General features: G+C 38.1%; 1 protein-coding gene across 1 annotated transcript in view; it reads right to left on the bottom strand.

Annotated features, from left to right (window-relative positions):
- GABRG3 (gamma-aminobutyric acid type A receptor gamma3 subunit) overlaps window positions 1-26,683 on the bottom strand; it is an 846,789-nt gene that overhangs the window by 157,325 nt on the left and 662,781 nt on the right. The window contains exon 6 of the mRNA XM_027521318.1: window positions 1,547-1,684. Coding sequence (XP_027377119.1) covers window positions 1,547-1,684 — 138 coding nt within the window. The remainder of the gene's footprint in view (window positions 1-1,546; window positions 1,685-26,683) is intronic.

Here is a 26,683-nt window from a genome sequence, read left to right as displayed (position 1 = left end):
ACCATTATATCTACTGGTGGGCAGAAATCCCTTAGAAGAAATGGAGTAGCCACCATGGTCAACAAAAGAGTGTGAAATGCAGTACTTGGATGCAATCTCAAAAACGACAGAATGATCTCTGTTCGTTTCCAAGGCAAACCATTCAATATCACAGTAATCCAAGCCTATGCTCCAACCAGTAATGCTGAAGAAGCTGAAGTTGAACGGTTCTATGAAGACCCACAAGACCTTTTAGAAATAACACCCAAAAAAGATGTCCTTTTCATCATAGGGGACTGGAATGCAAAAGTAGGAAATCAAGAAACACCTGGAGTAACAGGCAAATTTGGCCTTGGAGTACAGATTGAAGCACGGCAAAGGCTAATAGAGTTTTGGCAAGAGAATGCACTGGTCATAGCAAACACCCTCTTCCAACAACACAAGAGAAGACTCTACACATGGACATCACCAGATGGTCAACACTGAAATCAGATTGATTATATACTTTGCAGCCAAAGATGGAGAAGCTCTATACAGTCAGGAAAAAGAAGACCAGGAGCTAACTGTGGCTCAGATCATGAGCTCCTTATTGCCAAATTCAGACTTAAATTGAAGAAAGTGGGGAAAACCACTAGACCATTTAGGTATGACCTAAATTAAATCCCTTATGATTATACAGTGGAAGCGAAAAATAGATTTAATGGACTAGCTCTGATAGACAGAGTGCCTGATGAACTAAAGATATTTACTACTAATTATTAAAATTCACATCTTAATCTAGTCATATGAAGCAAATTATTATGGTGTTTTAAAAGTCAATAAATTATTTATATTAGCAAATAACTAGATCAGAAGAAAAACTGACTTGAAACCAATCTACTCCCCAAATCCTGTTAGAAAAAAATGAATTGCAAAATAATGAACCATAGATCCTTATTTGGGAATTACCAGAAAACAAATAATAAACATCCATAAAACAAAAAAATATATTTAAAGACATTAATAGGTGAAGCATCTCTTTCATCTAAATACATGTGTTATGCATATAATGTTCACTTAAAATGAAATTGGTGGATAATTATTGGGCTCAATATATTAAAAAAAGACACAAAGTTTGAAGGAAAGGAAGAAGCTAGAAACTGAAATTCAAAGGACATTTCACATCAGCTTTTTGTTTTGTATATTATCTATAGTATCTCATGTTCATCATGTATATGGAAAGCTGTAGAACTCTTACCATTAGTGAAATTGGTTTATATAAATCTGGTCAGTGATGAGAGGATTTATGGACATAATGCCAACATGGTCTCAATTTAAAAGTATAAGACAATTCTAATCACCCTTTCCCCATTGCAATTAAAACATTGAACACTTTTGACTTTTAGATCAGCTGTTTTGCCTCAAATATCACTTAGGAATCATGGCTGCCTGAGTATAATTAGCTAAAACACACACAGGAAGGAATTCTACATGAAAGGTATGCCTTAGGCATCAAGGGAAAAAGTCAGAGGTTTTTTTTTTTTTTTTTTTTTTTTTGAGAATTACACTTCTTTAAGTTATCTCTTACCTGCTGATGTTTGCACAATTTCCGTGGTGTTTCTGAGGCCCATGAAATCAAACTGATAAAGCCGCCAGGATTTCTGATCAGCTGCCTCAACTGAGTTTTTTCTCCATCTATAAATCATTTCTTCTTTGGGGTAGCCATCTAAAAATGCAAAACAAATATTAGTGCTTGAAGACATAGGATTGTAACACATCAAAGGCAAAATTATAATTCTGATCACTTAATAGGAGTTGACATTTTAGTCCATATTTAATCATTAACTTTTCCTCATATGCATAGAAACTCCAAAAATGAATGGGAAGTGGCTACTTAACCCAGAAGATTTTTGCTGCAGATCTTCACGATCAACAAAATGTGAACAACCACATGCCATGTCTGTGTGAACATAGAATATATCTCTCAGTGTGGAAGGCTTGGTTGTAGTTGACATTCAAAGTATAGACCTTATCTAACTTCCTGGCTCACTCTCACCAGACCTTCAAAACTTTTCCAGAGCTGAGTCTGTCTAGATCTCAGGAAAGACAAATTTACTTTTTAATTATAAACTTTATTATATATATATATAGCTTTTATTATTTATTACATATTTACATTTATTATTATTATTGAAGCGTAGTTGATGTACAATATTATGTAATTTGTTGTTGTTGTTCAGTGGCCAAGTTTTGTCCAACTGTTTGCGACCCCATGGACTGCAGCATGCCAAGCTTCCCTGTCCATCACCAACTCCCAGAGCTTGCTCAAACTCATGTCCATCAAGTCGGTGATGCCATTCAACCATCTCATCCTGTGTCAAACCTTTCTCCTCCTGCTTTCAATCTTTCCCAGCATCAGGGTCTTTTCCAAGGAATCAGTTCTTCACATCAGGTGGACAAATTACTGGAGTTTCAGCTTCAGCATCAGTCCTTCCAATGAATATTCAGGACTGATTTCCTTTAGGATGGACTGGTTGGATCTCCCTGCAGTCCAAGGGACTCCCAAGAATCTTTTCCAACACCACAGTTCAAAAGCATCAATTCTTTGGCACTCAGCTTTCTTTAGAGTCCAACTCTCACATCCATACATGACTACTGGAAAAACTATAGCTTTGACTAGATAGACCTTTGTTTGCTAAGTAATGTCTCTGCTTTTTAATATGCTGTCTCAGTTGGTCATAGCTTTCCTTCCAAGGAGCAAGCATCTTTTAATTTCGTGGCTGCAGTGACCTTGCTCTTGCTCCTCTTGCACCAAATGCATTCATTTTCTCACTGTTGAGAATAATGTTTGCTGTGGATTTGTTGTATACGGCCTTTATTATGTTGAGGTATGTTCCTTCTATGCCTACTTTATGGAGAGTCTTTATCATTAACCAGTGTTGAATTTTGTTAAAGCTTTTTCTGCATCTGTTGAGAAGATCATATGTTTTTTTGTCTTTCAACTTATTAATATGGTCTATCACATCGGTTGATTTACATATACTGAAGAGTCCTTGCATCACTGGGATAACTCCCACTTGATCTTGATGTATGATCCTTTTAATGTGTTGTTGGATTCTGTTTGGTAGAATTTTGTTGAGGATGTTTGCATCTATGTTTATGGGTGATATTGGCCTGCATTTTCTTTATTGTGATATCTTTATCTGGTTTTTGTATTAGGGTAATGGTGGCCTCATAGAATGGGATTGAGAGTTTTCCATCTTCTGCAATTTTCTGGAAGGGTTTGAGCAGGATAGGTGTTAACTCATCTCTAACTTTTAGAAGAATTCACCTGTGACGTCAGCTATCACTGGGCTTTTGTTTGTCAGAAGATTTTTTATTACAGCTCTGACTTCTGTGCTTGTGATTAATTTGCTGAGTTCAGTTGCTCAGTCGTGCCTGACTCTTTGCAACCCCATGGACTGCAACATGCCAGGCTTCCCTGTCCATCACCAACTCCTGAAGCATACTCAAACTCATGTCCATCGAGTTGGTGACGCCGTCTAAGCATCTCATCCTCTGTCATCCCCTTCTCCTCCTTCCTTCAATCTTCCCCAGCATCAGGGTCTTTTCCAATGAGTCAGTTATTTACATGAGGTTGCATAAGTATTGGAGCTCCAGCTTCAGCATCAGTCCTTCCAATGAATATTCAGAACTGATTTCCTTTAGGATTGACAAGTTTGATCTCCTTGCAGTCTAAGGAACACTGAAGAGTCTTCTCCAACACCACCACAGTTCAAAAGCATCAATTCTTCAGTGCTCAGCTTTCTTTATGGTCCAACTCTCACATCCATACATGACTACTGGAAAAACCATAGCTTTGACTAGATAGACTTGTCACAAAGTACTGTCTCTGCTTTTTATTATGCTGTCTAGGCTGGTCATAGCTTTTATTCCAAGGAGCATGCATCTTTTAATTTACTGGCTACAGTCCCCATCTGCCGTGATTTTGGATCCCAAGAGAATAAAGTCTGTCACTGTTTCCATTGGTTCCCCATCTATTTGCCATGAAATGATGGGAACGGATGCCATGAACTTAGTTTTTTAAATGTTGAGTTTTAAGCCACCTTTTTCACTCTCCTCTTTCACTTTAATCAGGAGGCTCTTAAGTTTCTGTTCACTTTCTGCCATAAGGGTGGTATCGCCTGCATATCTGAGGTTATTGATATTTCTCCCAGCAATTTTGATTCCAGCTTGTGCTTCATCCAGCCCAGCATTTCACATAATGTGCTCTGCATATAAGTTAAATAAGCAGGATAATAATATACAGCCTTCAGTCACTCAGTTGTGTCTGACTCTTTGAGACCCCATGGACTGCAAAAACAACAACAACAACAACAACAAAAACTTTTTTGTATAATTCTTCTGTTTATTCTTGGCACCTCTTCTTAATATATTCTGCTTCTGTTAGGTCCATAACATTTCTGTCCTTTTTTATGCCTGTCTTTGCATGAAATGTTCCCTTGGTATCTCTAATTTTCTTGAAGAGATCTCTAGTCTTTCCCATTCTATTGTTTTCCTCTATTTCTTTGTGTTGATCACTGAGGAAGGCTTCTTATCTCTCCTTGCTATTCTTTGGAACTCTGCATTCAAATAGGTATACCTTTCCTTTTCTCTTTTGCCTTTCACTCCTCTTCTTTTCTCAGCTATTTGTAAGGCCTCCTCAGGCAACCATTTTGCCCTTTTGCATTTTTTTCTTGGGGATAGTCTTAATCACTGCCTTATGTACAATGTCACAAATCTCTGTCCATAGCTCTTCAGGCACTATATCAGATCTAATCCCTGGAATCTATTTGTCACCTCCACTGTATAATCGTAAGGGATTTGACTTAGCTCATACCTAAGTGGTCTAGTGGTTTTCCCTACTTTCTTCAATATAAGTCTGAATTTGGCAATAAGGAGTTCATGATCTGAGCCACAGTCAGCTCCTGTTCTTCTTTTTGCTGACTGTATAGAACTTCTCCATCTTTAGCTGCAAAGAATCTAATCAATCTGATTTTGGTATTGACCATCTGGTGATGCCATGTGTAGGGTCATCTTTTGTGTTGTTGGAAGAGGGTGTTTGCTATGACCAGAGTGTTCTCTTGGCAAAATACTGTTGGCCTTTGCCCTGCTTCATTTCGTACTCCAAGGCCAAACTTGACTGTTACTCCAGGTATCTCTTGACTTCCTACTTCTGCATTCCAGTCCCCTATGATGAAAAGGACATTTTTTGGGGGTGTTAGTTCTAGAAGGTCTTGTAAGTCTTCATGGAACCATTCAACTTCAGCTTCTTTGGCATTATTGTTTGATGCATAGACTTGGATAACTCTGATATTGAATGGTTTGCCTTGGAAATGAACAGAGATCATGCTGTCATTTTGGTCAATGCACCCAAGTACTGCATTTTGGACTCTTTTGTTGACTGTGAGGGTTATTCCATTTCTTCTAAGGGATTCTTGTCTACAGTAGTAGATATAATGGTCATCTGAATTAAATTTGCCTGTTCCAGTCCTTTAGTTCACTTATTCCTAAATAGTCAGTGTTCACTCTTGTCATCTCCTGTTTTACCACTTCCAATTTACCTTGATTCATGGACGTAACATTCCTGGTTTCTATGCAATATTGTTCTTTATAGCATTGGACTTTACTTCCATCACCAGTCACATCCACAGCTGGGCGCTGTTTTGGCTTTGACTCCATCTCTTCATTCTTTTTGGAGTTATTTATCCACTCTTCTCCAGTAACATATTGGGCACCTACCAACCTAGTGAGTTCATCTTTCATTTTCATACCTTTTTGCCTTTTCATACTGTTCACGGTGCTCTGAGAGCAAGAATGCTGAAGTGGTTTGCCATTCCCTTCTCCAGTGGACCATGTTTTGTCAAAACTCTCCACTTTGACCCATCCATCTTGGGTGGCCCTATGTGGCATGGCTCATAGTTTCTTTGAGTTAGACAAGGCTGTGGTCCATGTGATCAGTTTGATTAGTTTTCTGTGACTGTGGTTTTCATTCTCTCTGCCCTCTGATGGATAAGGATAAGAGACTTATGGAAGCTTCCTGATGGGAGAGAATTACTTTGGGGCAAACTAGGTCTTGTTTTGATGGGTGTGGCCATGATCAGTAAATCTTTAATCCAATTTTGTGTTCCCTCCCTTTTTTTGGCCTGAACCAAACTATGGTAGGGATACTGAAGCTAATGGTAACCTCCTTCATAAGGACTTGTTCAGGCATCCTTGTATTCAGTGCCTCTGACCCTGCAGCAGGCCACTCTATCCCTGCCTCCACCGGAGACTCCTGGACACTCATCGACAAGTCTGACTCAGTCTCTGTGGAGATACTGTTCCTTTCTCCTGGCTCCCAGTGCACACAAGGTTTTGTTTGTGCCCTCCAAGAGTCTGTTTCACCAGTCCTGTGGAAGTTCTGTAATCAGGTCCCCCTGGCCTCCAAGATCAAAGGGGTTTTCAGTCCCTTTTGAGTACCATCTACAAAATTTAAGTTTCACATTCTCATGTAAAATATGAAAGTAATCTGCATCTTATGTTATAGCTGTAAAAAGAAATTTGGAAAATACTACAGTTGTTACTATGCTAAATTGCTTCACTTTCAACAGTTCAGAGAACAAAGTATGAACAAATGTACTCATTTTAAAAACTAATCACCCTAATGTGGGCCTGGAGAACAGAAAGAGACATGAATGAACTCACTGAGATGGGGAAAATACAGATTCTCTATCTTGTTTTTGGTGATGATTGCATGTAGGTTACAAATGTGAAAATGTTTGCATTTTATAGCACCTAAATTATGATCTCAAAAGAAATTCAACTCTGTCTTTTTAGGTCATGGACAGGGAAACATGGCCACTAACTTACATCTTACCAGATATTTCTCAATATAGCTCTCATTTCATCTTTTATCATCTAGAATCAATGTCTTATACTAAACTGATGTTGACCAAAACACACACAAAAAAGCTCTAATTTTAACTACATTTAATAATTAAAAGGCTATTTTTGCTAAGTTACTTATAAATGTTATAGTTTAATATGAAATGAAATTTCTGTTTAAGAGTTTTACAAATCTTTCAGAAGAATATTTTATTGATTTCTTTTGGAATTTCAAGTCCAAAAGAAATATATAAAATATATAAACAGTCAGTTTGGATAACAAGATATAATCTAAAAGACAATCCAAGATACAGGCTTGGTTTGTGGAAAAGTTAACTTTGTTACCTTACTCTACACTCTTTAGCATTGTGTGACTTTGACTACATATAGCTAGTATCTTCATCATGCCAGATTTCAAAATATTCAATGAACTTATATAAACTTTAGGAAAGAATTTGTAACATGAGCTTGTGAAATGTCAAACTAATTATAAAAAGAGCATATCCCCCAAATCCGAATAGGTATGTCTAGAACTTCACACTCTATATGCCTGCCACTATTGATACCTCTGAAATATTCATTTCTCTCTGCTCTAAAAGTTTGTTCAAGTAATTTTGTATTTGAGCCTTACTATCCCAGGAATGTTCATGGCCATATATATATATATATATATATATATATATATGTGTATTTAAAGCTTTCCTAACAGCTTTTTAAAATATTTTCCAAAATCAGGGTTGAATACTGAATCAATTCTGTTAAATACTGCTGAAAATCCTCTTATGAAAATGCATACCAAGGAGTACAACATCGCTGTTTTTTGTCACCCTGTTTATTTAACTTATACACAGAGGGCATCTTGGGAAATGCCAGGCTGAATGAGTTACAAACTGGGATCAAGTTTGCCTGGGGAAATATCAACAACCTCAGATGCAGATGATACAATGGCAGAACATGAAGAGGAACAAAGAACCTCATGATGAGGGTAAAGGAGAAGAGTAAATAAGCCAGATTAAAACTTGATATTAAAAAAACTAAGATTATGGCATCCAGTCCCATCACTTCAGCAAGTAGATGGGGAAAATGTGGAAACATTGACTGATTTCCTCTTCTTGGGTTCTAAAATCAATGTGGATGGTAACTGCAGCCTTGAAGTTAGAAGATGATTGCTTCTTGGCAGGAAAGCTATGACAAACATAGACAGTGTGTTAAAAAGCAAATATATCATTTTTGCCAACAAAGTTCCATATTGTCAAGGCTATGGTCTTTCCAGTAGTCATGTACAAATGTGAGAGCTGGACCATAAAGAAGGCAGAGTACCAAAGAATTGATGCCTTCAGACTGTGGTGCTGGATAAGACTCTTGAGATTCCCTTGGACAGCAAGAAGATCAAACCAGACACTCTTAAAGGAAATCAACCTTGAATATTCATTGGAAGTACTGATGTCAAAGCTGAAACTCCAATAATTTGGCTACCTGATGCAAACACCCAACTCATTGCAAAAGACCTTTATGCTGGGAAAGATTGAAGGCAGAAGGAAAAAAGGGCAAAAGAGGATGAGATGATTGGATGGCATCACTGATTCAATGGGCATTAATTTGGGTAAACTCTGGGAGATGGTGTGGGACAGGGAAGCCTGACATGCTGAAGCCCAGGGGTCACAAAGGGTCAGACACAAGTTGGTGACTGAACAACAACAAATATTTTCTATAAACATATTTAAATATTTACATTTAAATTAACCATACTCTTCTGAAGATGCATGCATTAACTTGAAAGAACAAAAGTAGTTGGAGTTTCAGAGGGCATGTGAATTTGGGAGGAAAATTTCAGTAATTTTCTTAGCCATTCAGTCCTCTTCCTATGCCTCTTCTTCCTGTTAATTACAACCACCACTACTTTCACTATCTTCTTCTTCTTTACCATAGTAATCATCATTATCACTATCACCTCCACCATTAATATCATCATCATCACCACCACCATCATCATCATATTGCTTTCTGTAATGAGGCACCAGGCAATATTTCAAGACTTTCAATGTGCTAAGTCTCACAACAATCCTGGTGGCATAGGTATTGCTGTCTCCATCTTACAGATGAGAAAGTTGAAGCACAGAGATTCTGAGTCATGTACCTATGACAGAGCCAGAATAAAAACTTAGATTTTCTGACTTTAGGATCTCTGTCTTCTCACTTATTGCACTACACTGTAGTTGCTATCGTGGAGGCCTATACATAGAGGTTCTTCTAAAATCCTTGGAAGGGCACCGTAACTGTTTTTGAGTAATACTGAATGACTAGAGAAAACCTCCCATTCCCAATTGTTTCCTCTCTGTTGGCATTTTTCTTATATATTTAACATACTGAAATTGAAAATTTTATATTAATCCCATTAGTCACTTTCGTATTTATTTTGTATTTGTGTTTAATCATTCCTTAAAGCATACCCAGATAAATACTTTCAAATTTTAAATCTAATTATTTTATAGTGTCATTATATATTTCAATTAATAGTCATTTTGAAATTATTTTGGTCAAGGGTTTTCTACTTGATTGTCACGTTTCTGTGCAATCAGTGTGTGTGTGTGTGTGCATGAGTGTGTGATGTTAATGTATACTACATGATGTCAACCTTTTTTTTTTCCTTTTTCCTTTTCTTTTCATTGATTTTCTGTTGAGCTAGAATTAATGTAAAATAACTTACCTTCTTTCCACAGCTGTCCCATCTTCTCATCACTCTTACAAATTTATTTTCCTTACAAATTTTAAAATATATGTTTCACATAATTTTCAGGAGTTTTGCATTTAGTAGGAGAAATAAGGTAAAGATATCAACTATATCTTCCCAGAAACAAAAGTCTCCAATTCATAAGTGCTTTTAAAGTGTATTATCTCATTTGAAAATATTTTAAAACTTTCCAGAGATATTTATGTTATTAAATGTTCCCTTCACTTATTTTTTATTGAGTTATAGTTGCCTTACAATATTGTATTAATTTTAGGTGTACAACATCGTGACTCAAAATTTTTATAGATTATACTTAAAGTTATTGTATAATAATGGGTATGTTCTCTGTGCAGTACAATATATCCTAAAACCTTATTTATTTTATATATAATAGTCTGTTTCTCTTAATCCCATATACCTATCTTGTCCCTCCTTCCCCCCTCCCCATTGGTAACTATTACTTAGTTCTCAATATCTATTAGTCTATATTTTTGTTGTTGTTTTATAAGTTCATTTACTTTATTTTTTAGATTCTACAGGTAACTTATGTTTGTCTTTCTCTGACATATTTCACTAAGCATAATACATATTGTTGCAACTTTCAAAATTTCATTCTTTTGTATGACTAAGATTCCATTGTGAGTGTGTATGTATACGTGTGTGTGTGTGTGTGTGTGTGTGTGTGTGTGTGTGTGTGTGTGTATAATTTTCCTTCTCCATTTGTTCATGAAAACTTAGGTTACTTTCATATTTTGGCTATTGTGAATAAAGCTGTCACAAACATTAGGGTTCATGTGTATTTTTGAATTAGAGTTTTCATTATCTTTGAATATAGGCCCAGGAGTGGAAGTTCTGCATCATAGGAAACTATTTTTTAGTTTTTGAGTAAACTCCATAATCTTCTTTAAGTGGGTATACCAATTAATATTCTCACAAACAGTGTACAAGGGATCCCTTTTCTCCCCACACTAGCCAACATTTGATATGTGTCTTCTATTTAATGATAGTCATCCTGATGTGTATGAGGTTTCTTACTGCAGTTTTGATTTGCACATCTCTGATGATTATGTTGAATATCTTCTCATGAAACTTTTGCCATCTCTATGTAGCTTCTTTAGCATCTCTATATAGCATCTGTATAGTTTCTTTGGAAAAATGCCTATTCATGTCTATTGCCCTTTTTAAAAATCACAGTGTATGTTTTCTGACATTATATGAGCTATTTATATTTTTGGATATTAATCCCTTATCTCCCAAGTCATATCATTTAAAACTAAGTTCTCCCATTCAGTAATTTTGTTAATAGTTTCCTTTTCTGTGAAAATCTTTATAGTTTTATTAGTTCAAACTTGTTTATTTTTTGCTCTTGCTTTATTTGCCTTAGGGGATAGATTTAAAAAATACTGCTGCATTTTTTGTCATAAAGTATCTTGCCTGTATTTTCTTCTAGGAGTTTTATGATTTCCCATCTTGCATTTGCATCTATATTCCAGTTTGAGTTTATTTTTGTATGTGGTAGGATAAAATATTGTAACTTCATTTTTCCCATGTAGCTTTCCTGGTCTCCCAGCACTATTTATTGAAGAGACTGTCTTTTCCAAAATATATTATTGCTTCTTTTGTTATTGATTAATTGATCATAAGTGCATGCGTGTATTTCTGGGCTCTCTATTCTGTTCCATTAATCTCTGTATCAGTTTTTGTGCCAATACCATGCTGGTTTGATTACTGCAGCTTCATAATATAGTCTGAAGTCAGGGTCCATGATACCTCCAGCTCAATTCTAATTTCTCAAGAATGCTTTGGCTATCCAAGATCTTTTGCATTTCCATACAATTTTCAAAATGATTTTTTCCAGTTCTGTGAAAAATGCCATTGGTATTTTGATAGGGATTGCATTTAATCTGTAGATTACCTTGGATAGTATGGTCATATCAAAATATTAATTCTTTTATTCATCAACCGAGTTAATTTTCCATATTTTTGTGTTACCTTCATTTTTTTTTTTACTAATGTCTCATAATTTTTGGAGTGTGTATGTGTGCTCAGTCACTTCAGTCATGTCCAACTTTTTGTGACCCTCTGGACTGCAGCCTTCCAGGCTCCTCTGTCCATGGGATTCTCCAGGTAAGAATACTGGAGTGGGTTGCCATTCTGTACTCCAGAGGATTTTCCCTATTCAGAGATCAAACCTATGTCTCCTGCATTGCAGACAGCTTCTTTATCCACTGAGCCACCTGGGAAGCCAAATTTTTGAAGTGAGGGTCATTTACTTCTTAAGTTAGGTCAATTCCTAAGTATTTTAATCTTTCTTATGCAATTGTCAATGGGATTTCTTTTCAAACTTCTCTTTCTTAGAGGTCATTGTTAATGTATAGAAATACAACAGATTTCTGTGTATTAATTTTTTATCCTGCAACTTTACCAAATTCAGTGATAGTAGTAGTTCTTTGGTGCTGTATTTAGTGTTTCTATGTATAGTATCATATCATCTGCAAACAGTGACAGTTTCTGCAAACAGTGATAGTTTTACTTCTTTCTTTTGCATTTTTGTGCCTTTTATTTCTTTTGCTTGTCTGATTGCTATGGCAAGAACTTCCAACAGCATATTGTATACAAGTGGTGAAAGTAAGACTCTATCTTCTTCCTGATCTTAGAGAAAATACTTTAAGCTTTTCACTGTTGAATATCATGTTTTAGCTGTGGGGCTATCATATATGGTTTTTATATGTTGAGGTAGATTTCCTCATACCTTTTAAACCATAAATTAATGTTGAATTTTGTCAAAAGTTTTCCAGTATTTATTGACATGATCACTTGTTAATGTGGTGTATCACATTAATTGATTTGTTGATAATGAACCATCATTGCATCCCTGGGATAAATGTCATTTGATCATAGTGTCAGACCAGATCAGTTGCTCAGTCGTGTCCGACTCTTTGCAACCCCATGAATCGCAGCACGCCAGGCCACCCTGTCCATCACCAACTCCCGAAGTTCACTCAGACTCACGTCCATCGAGTCAGTGATGCCATCCAGCCATCTCATCCTCTGTTGTCCCCTTCTCCTCTTGCCCCCAATCCCTCCCAGCATCAGAGTCTTTTCCAATGAGTCAACTCTTCGCATGAGGTGGCCAAAGTCCTGGAGTTTCAGCTTTAGCATCATTCCTTCCAAAGAAATCCCAGGGCTGATCTCCTTCAGAATGGACTGGTTGGATCTCCGTGCAGTCCAAGGGACTCTCAAGAGTCTTCTCCAACACCACAGTTCAAAAGCATCAATTCTTCGGCGCTCAGCCTTCTTCACAGTACAACTCTCACATCCATACATGACCACAGGAAAAACCATAGCCTTGACTAGACGAATCTTTGTTGGCAAAGTAAGGTCTCTGCTTTTGTGTAGGGTCCTTTAAATGTATTGCTGGATTTAGTTTGCTATTATTTTATTGAGGATTTTCACATCTATGTTCATCAGTGATAATGACCTATAATCTTTTTTTTTTGGTATTGTCTGCTTTTGATTTCAGGGTGATGCTGGCCTCATACGTTAAGTTTGTGAGCTGTCCTTCCTCTGCAAATTTTTGTAAGTTTCAGAAGGATATGTGTAAACTCTTCTCTAAATATTTGGTAATATTGACCTGGAAATCCATGTGGTCCTGGATTTTTGTTTGTTGGGAGTTTTTAAATTACTGATTCAATCTCATTGACTGGTCTGTTCACACATTTTATTTCTTGTTGGTTCTTTCTTCAGAGATTGTAGATTGCTAAGAATTTGTTAATTTCTTCCAGGTTAGAGTATAGTTGTTTGGAATAGTCTCTTATGATCTTTGGTACTTCTGTGATGTTGGTTGTAACTTCTTTTTCATTTCTGATTTTATTGATCTTGGCCCTTTTTTCTCTTGATGAGTCTGGCTAAACGATTTTTTCCCTCAACCTTTTCAAAGAGCCAACACGTAGTTTCATTAATCTTTTCTATTTTTGTAGTTTCTATTTTTTAATTTTTATGATTTCATACTTTCACTGACTTTGGGTTTTGCTTCTTTTTCTAGTTCCTTTACATGTTAGCTTAGGTTGTTTATTTGAGATTTTTCTCCACCCCCCTCCCCCACTCCAGGTGAGCTTGTATCACTATAAAATCCCCTCTTAGAATTGCTTTTGCTGCATCCCGTAAGTTTTTGGTAGCTGTGGGTTTTTTTGTTTGCTTTGGTGTTTTTTTTTTTTTTTTTAATTTAATTTTATTTTTAAACTTTACATAATTGTGTTAGTTTTGCCAAATATATTCCATGATCCACTGGTTGCTTGGTACCATATTGTTCAGACTGTACATCTTCGTACATCTTTGTGTTTGTTTCAGGTTTTGTTTCTATAGTTGATTTCTAGTCTCATTCAGTTCAGTTCAGTTCAGTTGTTCAGTCATGTCCGACTTTTTGCAACCCCATGAATTGCAGCACGCCAGGCCTCCCTGTCCATCACCATCTCCCCGAGTTCACTCAAACTCACTTCCATTGAGTCGGTGATGCCATCCAGCCATCTCATCCTCTGTCATCCCCTTTCCTCCTGCCCCCAATCCCTCCCAGCATCACAGTCTTTTCCAATGGGTCAACTCTTCACGTGAAGTGGCCAAAGTACTGGAGTTTCAGCTTTAGCATCATTCCTTCCAAAGAAATCCCAGGGCTGATCTCCTTTAGAATGGACTGGTTGGATCTCCTTGGAGTCCAAGGGATTCTCAAGAGTTTTCTCCAACACCACAGTTCAAAAGCATCAATTCTTCGATGCTCAGCTTTCTTCACAGTCCAACTCTCACATCCATACATGACTACTGGAAAAACCATAGCCTTGACTAGACGGACATTTGTTGGCAAAGTAATGTCTCTGCTTTTGAATATGCTATCTAGGTTGTTCATAATTTTTCTTCCAATAAGTAAGCATCTTTTAATTTCCTGGCTGCAGTCACCATCTGCAGTGATTTTGGAGCCCCCCAAAATAAAGCCTGACACTGTTTCCACTGTTTCCCCATCTATTTCCCATGAAGTGATGGGACCAGATGCCATGATCTTCATTTTCTGAATGTTGCGCTTTAAGCCAACTTTTTCACTCTCCTCCTTCACTTTCATCAAGAGGCTTTTTAGTTCCTCTTCACTTTCTGCCATAAGGGTGGTGTCATCTGCATATCTGAGGTTATTGATATTTCTCCTGGCAATCTTGATTCCAGCCTGTGCTTCTTCCAGCCCAGCGTTTCTCATGATGTACTCTGCATAGAAATTAAATAAGCAAGGTGACAGTATAAAGCCTTGACGTACTCCTTTTCCTATTTGGAACCAGTCTCCATAGCTCAGGATTAAGCAAGTTTCTAGATGGCATGAGGAATTCTGTAATGTTTTTTTCTTTACTCAAGACAGTTTAAAAATTATTGAAGCATGCAACTTATCACGAAAAAGTCACGCCAAAATAGTTTTTGTTTGTGTTTGTCTAATATGGAAAGGAGAAGGCAATGGCACCCCACTCCAGTACTCTTGCCTGGAAAATTCCATGGATGGAGGAGCCTGGTAGGCTGCAGTCCATGGGGTCGCTAAGAGTCGGACACGACTGAGCAACTTCACTTTCACTTTTCACTTTCATGCATTGGAGAAGGAAATGGCAGCCCACTCCAGTGATCTTGCCTGGAGAACCCCAGGGACAGGGGAGCCTGTTAGGCTGCCGTCTATGGGGTCACACAGAGTCAGACACGACTGAAGTGACTTAGCATAGCACAGCATAATATGGAAAAGTTGAAACTAAAAATAAGTCAAATTAAACAGTGCATTTGAGAAAATTGTGGGCAAATTATTAGCGATGGTAATTTTTTTTTAATTAAAAACTTTTTTTAAGTTATGATAATATTATAATATATATATTATATATAATATATATATTATAATACCTGAATTTATCCAATAGTATTAATAATATTCAAATACTCACACTTATTCAATACTATTATAATACCTAAATTTGCCCAAATGTTAGTTCAGTTAGTAAGTTCAAATATTCTTGGATATAGCTACAACTTCAGAGGTATCATCACTGGGTAATCATAATAATGGCACATGGTCTAATTCCACAGAATGGACCTACATTCAGTGATTTTTGACTTCCTGTGATTCAACCAGTCATAATTACATTTCTCTCACTCCCTGTAAGTCAGAAACAGCCAATTAGAAAAACTCTGGGGAAAAAAACTCAAAAATAACCATGAAATTGCAAAGGACTTTCCAGAGAGCAACATTCAAATTACCACCATGACTTTTCAAACTTTACTATGCTAACTGTAATTTGTTTTCTAATTTCTTTTTGAGGGATGACATCTTTCATTTGACAAATCTTTTTGAAGGGGTTTTACCGTCCTTTTGGAAAGCTCCCATGTTGTCACCTGTGTCACATGACATAATCTGTCCTTGTCTCACAGCTCATCACATGTGCTCACATTGATGTTCCAGGGACTCACAGCAGATACGAGGATGTGAGACTGGGTCAAAAGGAGAGCAGCCACTACTGTATGGTGGCTGGCTCTGGGAGAATGGCATTTTCTGAAAGAAAACAGTCCCCTTTCATATTTTTATATTGATACATTTCCAGTGGTCATCCCATATTACACCTAAAAATTCTTGAGACACAGAGTAAGGAACAAGAGCTTTTGAGATTCATGGATGTGTGCTGGGTGGAGGGGTATGATTGACCAGAAGGAAAAAAAAATCTTATAAGAGAAGCCATGATGGAGAGAGTATGGGGAGGATGTTGTGGACATTGGGACCAGAAGGGAGGGGCAGAAATATTGTAGAAATAGGAGAGTCAAAGAGAACTGAGGTCCTGGGGAGGCAACACTTGCTGCTCCCTCCTTTTGATTCACTCTCCCATGCCTGAGAGCTACGTGAATCAAGAGATCCTCTAAAAGAATGTGTGCAGTCTAAATGCTCATCAATGCATCCTTTGCTGTAGTTTACATGTAACAATTTGCATCAATTTAGCTCACATAGAAATAATCTCTGAAAAAAACAAATACCCTATGATCACTCTTATATGTTGAACCTGAAAAACAATACAAAACAAAGCAAGGTCATAGATATAAAGAAACAATTGGTGGCTGCCATAGGCGGAGGGCAAAGTGTAGGACAAATGGGTGAAGGGGGTCAAAAGGCAAAAAAAAAAAAAAAATAACTTCCAATAGATAAGCTTGGATTATTTTTCTTTTGGTGATTTGGAGGCGGGGGGGCGGGGCGGGGGGCGGGGCGGGGGGGAGGGGGGGAGGCGGGTAAGAGGCATAGGAAGAGAGTGAGTCCTGTTCAGTTCACACTGACTCCCATGAGAGGCACATTACATTGCCACAGAATCTCTGATGTTGATTGCTTCTCAGCAAGATAATGAGATGGAGTTTGCATTTTCTCAAATCACGAGACAACTGTGGAACATTGCTCAAGAGAATAAGCATGTGAATGGGGATACAATCTTAGGGGAAAAGGACTGCATTCCCAACAACCAACGCTGTATTAAATTAAACTATTTCCATTTCAATCACGGAGAGAATTGGTTAGAAAAATGCATGTGACTGTCAAAAATACTATTATTAAATGGTCGTGCGGTGCTTTCCTACAAATTGTAGTAAACACAAACAGCATGAATGTCAGTGTGATTCAGAAACATGAGGCATGATCAAATTATGAGCCATTTAGTTGCAGTTGAAGAATAAGAGAGACGTTTCTACTAAAAGTTGCCTTCCAGTGGACTGGTCACGATCTGCATTTGTTTGCCCTGAGAATGACACCTGGGTTGGCCTGGGTGCCTCAGGCCAGTGTCCAATATGTATCAGCAAAGAACTGTGATAAAATACCCATGCTCTTGGAATTCATTGGTTTTCCAATGTCCCATTGGCTTGATGGATGGTGGAAATGACTTTTTGAAAACGCAGGTGCAGTGCCAGGTAGGTGGCAATACTTTTCAGGATAAATGCAAGGTTCTCCAGGAGGTTGCATATAGTTTGAATCATCATCCAGTAGATGGTGGTATTTCTCTGATGGTAAGTTTACAGCTTCAGAAATCAAGAGATGGAGATGGGAATGGTACTATCATTATTATCCTTAGTGACCCACTAGTGAAATTTTTGCTTCTAGTTCTCATGACTTATATTCTGCAGGTCTAGAGATTTATCTTCCACAGGAGAGACCTATGATTCCATTGAATTGGAGGTTTAGATGGCCATCCAGCCACTTTGGTTTTCCATACTTCTGAATCATCAGGCAAGGAAGGAAATTACTGGCTGGAGTAATTGATTCTGACTGCTGAGGAGAAAGTGGATGACATCACTCCACAGTGGAGTTAAGGAAGTGTATGACTGGAATGCAAGAGTATTCTGGATCCCCTAGGACATCTCAGTATTACCATGCTCTTTGGTGGAGGTTAATGAAAAACAGTCCAACACTAGCAGGGCTACTAATGGCTCAGTACTTTGTGAGAGAAGCTTTGGGTCACTCCACCAACTAAAGAACGATAACTATCTTAGATATTTGCTAAAGTCAAAGGGAATATGTAATAGAAGAAGGTCATTATAAATATCAGCAATGAATACTATTACAATAAAGAAGGCTGTAATTGTCTTGAGTATCCTTCCTTATTTTCTTATATGTTTCTGTAGCAAATATTTTTCTTATTCTCTAAAAGATAACATAAGATATATTGACTTTATATCACAGTATTAAAGTATTAGTAACTTTACAGTATTTCAGTTGCTGTTCAGTTGCTCAGTCATGTACTACTCTTTGAAAGTGCATGGACTATAGCTTCCCAAGCTTCCCTGTCCTTTAGTATCTCCCAGAGTGTGCTCAAACTCATGTCCATTGATTGATGATGCCATCCAACCGTCTTATCCTCCTGTCACCCCTTGTCCTCCTGCTCACAACCTAAGTTGTTCTTGCTCAGTTGTACCCAACTCTTTGAGACTGCATGGACTGCAGCACACCAGGATTTGCTGTCATTCACTATCTCCCAGAGTTTGCTCAAACTCATGTCCCTTGAGTCAATTATGCCATCCAACCATCTCATTCTCTGTTGCCCCCTTCTCCTCCTGCCCTCAATCTTTCCCAGTGTCAAGAGCTTTACCAGTGAGTCACCTCTTTGCATCAGGTGGCCAAAGTATTGAAGCTTCAGCATCAGTCCTTCCAATGAATATTCAGGGTTGATTTCCTTTAGGATTGATTAGTTTGATCTCCTGGCAGCCCAAGGGACTCTCAGAGTCTTCTCTAGCACCACAATCTGAAAGCATCAATTCTTCAGGGCTCAGTCTTCTTTAGATTACAATTCCCACATCCATACATGATTACTGGAAAAATGATAGCTTTGACTATATGGACATTTGTTGGTAAACTGATGATAAACTGATGACTGCTTTTTAAAGTGAAAGCGAAAGTGAAGTCGCTCAGTCATGCCCGACTTTTAGTGACCTCATGGACTGCAGCCTACCGGGCTCCTCTGTCCATGGGATTTTCCAGGCAAAAGTACTGGAGTGGGTTGCCATTGCTTTCTGCTTTTTAAAACACAGTCTATTTGTCATACCTTTCCTTACAAGGAGTAAGCATCTTTTAATTTTGTGGCTGCAGTCATAGTCTGCAGTGAGTTTTTGAGCCCAAGAAAATAAAATCCCTCACTTCTTCCACTTTTTTCCCATCTATTGGCCACGAAGTGATGGGTCCTGTTGCCATGATCTTAGTTTTCTGTATGTTGAGTATTACATCAGCATTCTCACTCTCTTTCATCTTCATCAAGAGGCTCTTTAGTTTCTCTTCTCTTTCTGCCATTAGAATGGTATAATCTGCATGTTCACATTGTTGATATTTCTCCTGGCAATCTTGATTCCAGCTTGTCATTCATCCAACCTGACATTTCACTTGATGTACTCTGCATACTCAATGTAAATGTATGTATATTGATATACTTTGACAACCTGATGTGAGGAACTGACTCACTGGAAAGACCTTGATGCTGGGAAAGATTGAAGGCAGGAGAAGAAGGGCATGACAGAGGATGAGATGGTTTGATGTTATCATTGACTCAATGCACATGAGTTTGAGAAAACTCCAGGAGTTAGTCAGTTCAGTTCAGTTGCTCAGTCATGTCTGACTCTTTGCGACCCCATGAATTGCAGCATGCCAGGCCTCCCTGTCCATCACCAACTCCTGGAGTTCACTCAAACTCATGTCCATCGAGGCAGTGATGCCATCCAGCCATCTCATCCTCTGTCATCCCCTTCTCCTCCTGCCCCCAATCCCTCCCAGCATCAGAGTCTTTTCCAATGAGGCAACTCTTTGCATGAGGTGGCCAAAGTACTGGAGTTTCAGCCTCAGCATCTGTCCTTCCAATGAACACCCAGGACTCATCTCCTTTAGAATGGACTGGTTGGATCTCCTTGCAGTCCAAGGGACTCTCAAGAGTCTTCTCCAACACCACAGTTCAAAGGCATCAATTCTTTGGTGCTCAGCCTTCTTCACAGTCCAGTTCTCACATCCATACATGACTACTGGAAAAACCATAGCCTTGACTAGACAGACATTTGTTGGCAAAGTAATGTCTCTGCTTTTGAATATGCTATCCGTTTGGTCATAACTTTCCTTCCAAGGAGTAAGTGTCTTTTAATCTCAGGCTGCAGTCACCATCTGCAGTGATTTTGGAGCCCAGAAAAATAAAGCCTGACACTGTTTCCACTGTTTCCCCATCTATTTCCCATAAAGTGATGGGACTAGATGCCATGATCTTAGTTTTCTGAGTGTTGAGCTTTAAGCCAACTTTTTCACTCTCTTCTTTCACTTTCATCAAGAGGCTTTTTAGTTCCTCTTCACTTTCTGCCATAAGGGTGGTGTCATCTGCATATCTGAGGTTATTGATATTTCTCCCGGCAATCTTGATTCCAGCGTGTGCTTCTTCCAGTCCAGTGTTTCACATGATGTACTCTGCATAGTAGTTAAATAAGCAGGGTGACAATATACAGCCTTGATGTATTCCTTTTCCATTTGGAACCAGTCTGATGTTCCATGTCCAGTTCTAACTGTTGCTTCTTGACCTGCATATAGGTTTCTCAAGAGGCAGGTCAGGTGGTTTGGTACTCCCATCTCTTGAAGAATTTTCCACAGTTTATTGTGATCCACACAGTCAAAGGCTTTGGCATAGTCAATAAAGCAGGAACAGATGTTTTTCTGGAACTCTGTTGCTTTTTCCATGATCCAGTGGATGTTGGCAATTTGATCTCTGGTTCCTCTGCCTTTTCAAAAATCAGCTTGAACATCTGGAGGTTCACAGTTTACATATTGCTGAAGCCTGGCTTGGAGAATTTTGAGCTTTACTTTACTAGCGTGTGAGATGATTGCAATTATGCAGTAGTTTGAGCATTCTTTGGCATTGCCTTTCTTTGGGATTGGAATGAAAACTGACTTTTCCAGTCCTGTGGCCACTGCTGAGTTTTCCAAATTTGCTGGCATATTGAGTGCAACACTTTCACAGCATCATCTTTCAGGATTTTAGTAGTGATGGGCAAAGAAGCCTGGTGTGCTGCAGTCCATGGGGTCGCATACAGTTGGACACGACTGAGTGACTGAAGTGTACTGAAGTGAACTCTGCATATAAGTTAAATAAGCAGGTTGACTATATGCAACCTTGACATACTCCTTTCCCAGTTTTGAACCAGTCCATTGTTCCATGTCTGATTCTAACTGTTGCTTCTTCACCCACAGAGAGGTTTCTTAGGAGGCAGGTAAGGTGGTCTGGTATTCCCATCTCTTAAAGAATTTTCCACAGTTTGTTATGATCCAACGGCCAACAGCTTTAGCATAGTCAATGAAGCACAGGTAGATGTTTTTCTGAAATTCCCTTGCTTTTTCTAAGATCCAACTAATGTTGGAAATTTGAAATCTGATTCCTTTGCATTTCTGTAAATCCAGCTTGTACATCTGGAAATTTGAGTTCAATACTGCTAAGCCCAGCTTGAAGGATTTTGAGCATAAACTTGCTAGCATGTGAAATGAGTGCAACTGTGTGGTAGTTTGAACATTCTTTGGCATTGCCTTTCTTTGGGATTGGAATGAAAACTGACCTTTTCCATTTCTGTGGTCACTGCTGTATTTTCCAAATTTCTTGACTATTGAGTACAGCACCTTAAAAGCATCATCTTTTAGGATTTGAAATAGCTTAACTGGAATTTCATCACCTCCATTAATTTTGTTTGTAGTAATGCTTCCAAAGGCCCACTTGATTTCACACTCCAGGATGTATGACTCTAAGTGAGGGACCACATCATCTTCGTTAAAGAAAGAAAGAAATTAGAAAGAAAGTGAAGTTGCTCAGTCGTGTCTGACTCTTTGTGACCCCATGGACTGTAGCCTACCAGGCTTCTCCATCCATGGGATTTTCTAGGCAAGAGTACTGAAATGGGTTGCCATTTCCTTCTCCAGGGGGATCTTCCCAACCTAGGGATTGAACCCAGGTCTTGTGCACTGTAGGCAGACGCTTTACCATCTGAGCCACCAGGGAAGTCTCATCTTGGTTATCTGGGTCATTAAAACCTGTTTTTTTCCAAATTCTTCTGTGTATTCTTGCCACATCTTCTTAATTTCATCTGCTTCTGTTAGTTCCTTGCTGTTTCTGTTCTTTATTGCACCTATCTTTGCATAAAATATTGCCTTGGTATCTACAGTTTTCTTGAAGAGATCTCTAGTCTTTCCCATTATATTGTTTTCCTCTGTTTTTCTGCATTGTCCACTTATCTCTCCTTGTTTTTCTCCAGAACTCTGCATTCACCTGAGTATATCATTCTCTTTCTTCTTTGCCTTTTGCTGGTTTTCTGAGGATCCTTATAAATAGCTGAGAAAAGAAGATAAGTGAACCCACTACTGGGCATATGACACACATACCACAATGTTCATGGCAGCACTATTATCAATAGGTACAACACGGAAGCAACCTGTTCATAGATGCCCATTGACAGATGAATGGATAAAGAAGCTGTGGTACGTATAAACAATGGAATATTACTTAGCCATGAAAACGAATGCTTTGAATCAGTTCTAATGAGGTGTGTGATCCTAGAGCTTGTTATGCAGAGCGAAGTAAGTTAAGTGAGAAAGAGACAAATGAATATAGTATATTTACATATATATACATATATGGCATATATGTGTGTGTATATATATATATATAATATATATTTATTTATATATAACTATATATATGTAAATATATATAAATGCTGTTGCTAAGTCACTTCAGTCGTGTCTGACTCTGTGCGACCCTATAGACTGCAGCACACCAGGCTCCCCCGTCCCTGGGAGTCTCCAGGCAAGAACACTGGAGTGGGTTGCCATTTCCTTCTCCAATGCATGAAAGTGAAAAGTGAAAGTGAAGTCGCTCAGTCGTGTCCGACTCTTAGCGACCCCATGGACTGCAGCCCACCAAGTTCCTCTGTCCATGGGATTTTCCAGGCAAGAGTACTGGAGTGGGGTGCCATTGCCTTCTCCATATATATACATTTTGTTGCTAAGTCAGTTCAGTCATGTCTGACTCTGTGTGACCCCATAGATGGCAGCCCACCAGGCTCCCCCCGTCCCTAGGATTCTTCAGGCAAGAACACTGGAGTAGGCTGCCATTTCCTTCTCCAATGCATGAAAGTGAAAAGTGAAAGGGAAGTCGCTCAGTCATGTCCAACTCTTCGCGACCCCATGGACTGCAGCCTACCAGCCTCCTCCGTCCATGGGATTTTCCAGGCAAGAGTACTGGAGTGGGGTGCCATTGCCTTATATATACATATACATATATATACATATGTATATTTATATATAGCTTCTCTGGTCTCTCAGATGATAAAGGATCTGTCTGAAATGTGGGAGATCCAGGCTCTATCCCTGGGTCAGGAAGAGTACATCATGCGAAATTCCAGGCTAGATGAACCTCAAGCTGGAATCAAGCCTGCCAGAAGAAATATTGTTAACCTCAGATATGCAGATGACACTACCCTAATGGCAGAAAGTGAAGAGGAACTAAAGAGCCTGTTGATGAAGGTGAAAGAGGGGCGTGAAAAAGAAGGCTTAAAACTCAACATTCAAAAAACTAAGATCATGGCATCCAGTCCCATCACTTCGTGGCAAATAGATAGGGAAACAATGGAAACAGTGACAAATTTTATTTTCTTAGCCTCCTAAATCACTCTGGATAGTGACTGCAGCCATGAAATAAAAGACACTTTCTCCTTGGAAGGAAAGAGTGGGATGAACCAAGATAGTAGCTGGGATATATATACACTGAGAAGTGTAAAATAGCCAGTGGGAAGTTGCTGTACAACACAGGGAGCCCAGCCTGGTACCCTGAGATGAAGTAGATGGGTGGGATGGGAGGAGGGGAGGAATGCTCAAGAGGGTGGTGGTATATGTATAACTATGTCTGATTGGTGTTTTGTATGGCAGAAACCAGCATAACATTGTAAAGCAATTTTCCTCCATATAAAACATAAATTTAAAACAAAACTAAAGAAGTGTCATGCATATATACAGTAGAATATTACTCAGCCATAAAAAGGAATGAATGTGAATCAGTTGAACTGAGGTGGGTGAACCTAGAGCCTGTTACACAGACTGAAGTAAGTCAGAAATGCAAAACAAATATTGTATATTAACACACACACACACATATAGAATCTATAAAAATGGTACTGATTAATCTATTTGTATGTAGCAATAGAGGCACAGGTGTAGAAAATGGACTTGTGAACACAGTGTAGTAAGGAGAGGATTGGACAAATTGAGAGAGTAGCTACAGTCCATAGGGTCACAACGAGTCAAACATGACTGAGCAACTAACATATATATACACTACCATGTGTAAAACAGATAGCTAGTGGGATTTTGCTGTAAAACACAGGGAACTCAGCCCTGTGCTCTGTGATGACCTAGAGGATGAGATGGGGAAGGCAGGCTCAAGGAGGGCATATAGGTATAATTATAGATGAACAATGTTGTTGTTATTGCAAAAACTAGCACAACACTGTAAAGCAAATATCCTCCAATTAAAATTAAATTAAAAAGAGAAAGTGACATGGGAGAGGAAGTCAAAAAATACCTAGAGATACATGAAAATGAAACTATGGTGATTCAAACCTATGGGATGCAGCAAAGGCAGTTGTAAGATGGAAGTGTATAGCAATACAATCTTACCTCAGTAAACAAGAAAAATCCCAAATAAACAACTTAAACTTATACCTTAAGCAACCAGAGAAAGAAGAATAAATGAAACCCAAAGTTAGCAGAAATAAGGAATTCATAATGATCAAATCAGAAATCAATGAAATAGAGACAAAGCAAACAATAGAAGGCCACAAAACACATTGACTTTGCTTGGTATGAGGTTTCAGCCATCACCATGAATGGCATTTGGAAGAACTTTTTCCCATTCATGATTTTCATGGATCTGAGAAGGTAGAAGAGGAGTCCAAAGAGGTCATCAGCAACTTAGTGACTCAGCGAGAGGTTGGATCTGTCCATTAGATTATCCAGGCAAGAATACTGGAGTGGGTTGCCATTTCTTCCTCCAGGGGATTTTCCAGATCCAGGAATCCAACCCAAGTCTCCTGCATCTCCTGCACTGGTAGGCAGATTCTTTGCCACTGAGCCACCAGGGAAGCCTCCTACTAATACCATTACTTTTATGAATTAGGATTTCAACATATGAGTTTAATGGGACACAAATACCCAGACCATAGCACAGCTTTAGCAAGTATAATGTGAATTTTATAATAATACAACGGGATTGCAAATCCTTAATCCACATTAACTGGAATGGAAAACACTCTGGCAGTTCCTCAACAGGTTTAACAGACAGACTATATGACCCAACAATTTCAATCTTAGCTATATACAAAAGTGAAATGAAAACATGTCTATGAAAAGTTTTGTATATAAATTCTTATAGCAGCCTTATTTATGATAGGATAAAAACTGTGCTGGGAAATGTACATCAGCTGATAAATGGATTTTAAAAATGTGTTATATCTGTACAATGGAACATCATTTAGCAATGGAATGAAGTGCAGAAATGAAATACACATGGACAAATCCTGAAAACACACTAAGTAAAAGAAGCCAATCACAACAATACCATATATCAAGTAAATTCACTCATGTGAAATGTCCAGAAGAGGAAAATTTATAGAGATGTAAATAGTACTTGTTTTATATTAATATTTTTTCAAGAGTTGAGGGGCTGGGGGTATTGGAGAGTAATTGCTGATAAACTGGGGTTTGGGGATGATGAAATTTTTCTAAAACGGATTGAGGTGATGGTTGCATAGTTCTGTGATGATGATAAGCATTATTGAATTACTCATATTAAAAGAGTGAGTCATATGGCACACCAATTATATCTAAATAAAACTATTATAAACAAATAAATTATAAGATACATGTGGGAAAATGTAATTGAAATGAAAAGATACAGCAGAAAACAGGAAAAGATCAATCCTAAATAATGAAACTATCAGCCACAAATTAAGGCTTAGCTTATCTTTAATACATTTAAGAAGGCAGATAATAAGAGTAACAGTTTTGGTAAAGTACTGGAAGTTATATACACAAAAAATGATAGGACTAAGAAACATAAATTCAAAATTAACAACTCAGTGGATAGGTTCAATAGACGATCGAATATGGTTGAATAATGCAATACTGAACTAGACCATAGCTCAGAAAAAGTTTCCAGAATTAATCACTGAGAACCAAGGGTGATAGGACTAACAAAGTAATGGGAGCAACACTGAATCTAACATGCATGTATTTGGGATTCAAGGAAGAAAACACAAGGATGGGAAAGAAGCAATACTTGAAATAAGAAGGTTAAGAATTTTCTAACACTATAGAAATGTTTAAAACCATAGATTAAGGAAGTTATAAAAGTAATATTGATAGATAAATATGAAAGCCACATATAGATATATCATAAAAAGCTGTTTAAAACAAACGACAAAGTCCCAAAATCAGTTAGAGAAAATGATTCTTTCAAAGCAGCAGCAACGAGATTGGCAACTGACTTCTTA

This window comes from Bos indicus x Bos taurus, chromosome 21 (genome assembly GCF_003369695.1).
Source record: "Bos indicus x Bos taurus breed Angus x Brahman F1 hybrid chromosome 21, Bos_hybrid_MaternalHap_v2.0, whole genome shotgun sequence".
NCBI lineage: Eukaryota > Metazoa > Chordata > Mammalia > Artiodactyla > Bovidae > Bos > Bos indicus x Bos taurus.
The sequence above is the reverse complement of the archived record's forward strand: the minus strand, read 5'-3'. Positions and strand labels throughout refer to the sequence as shown.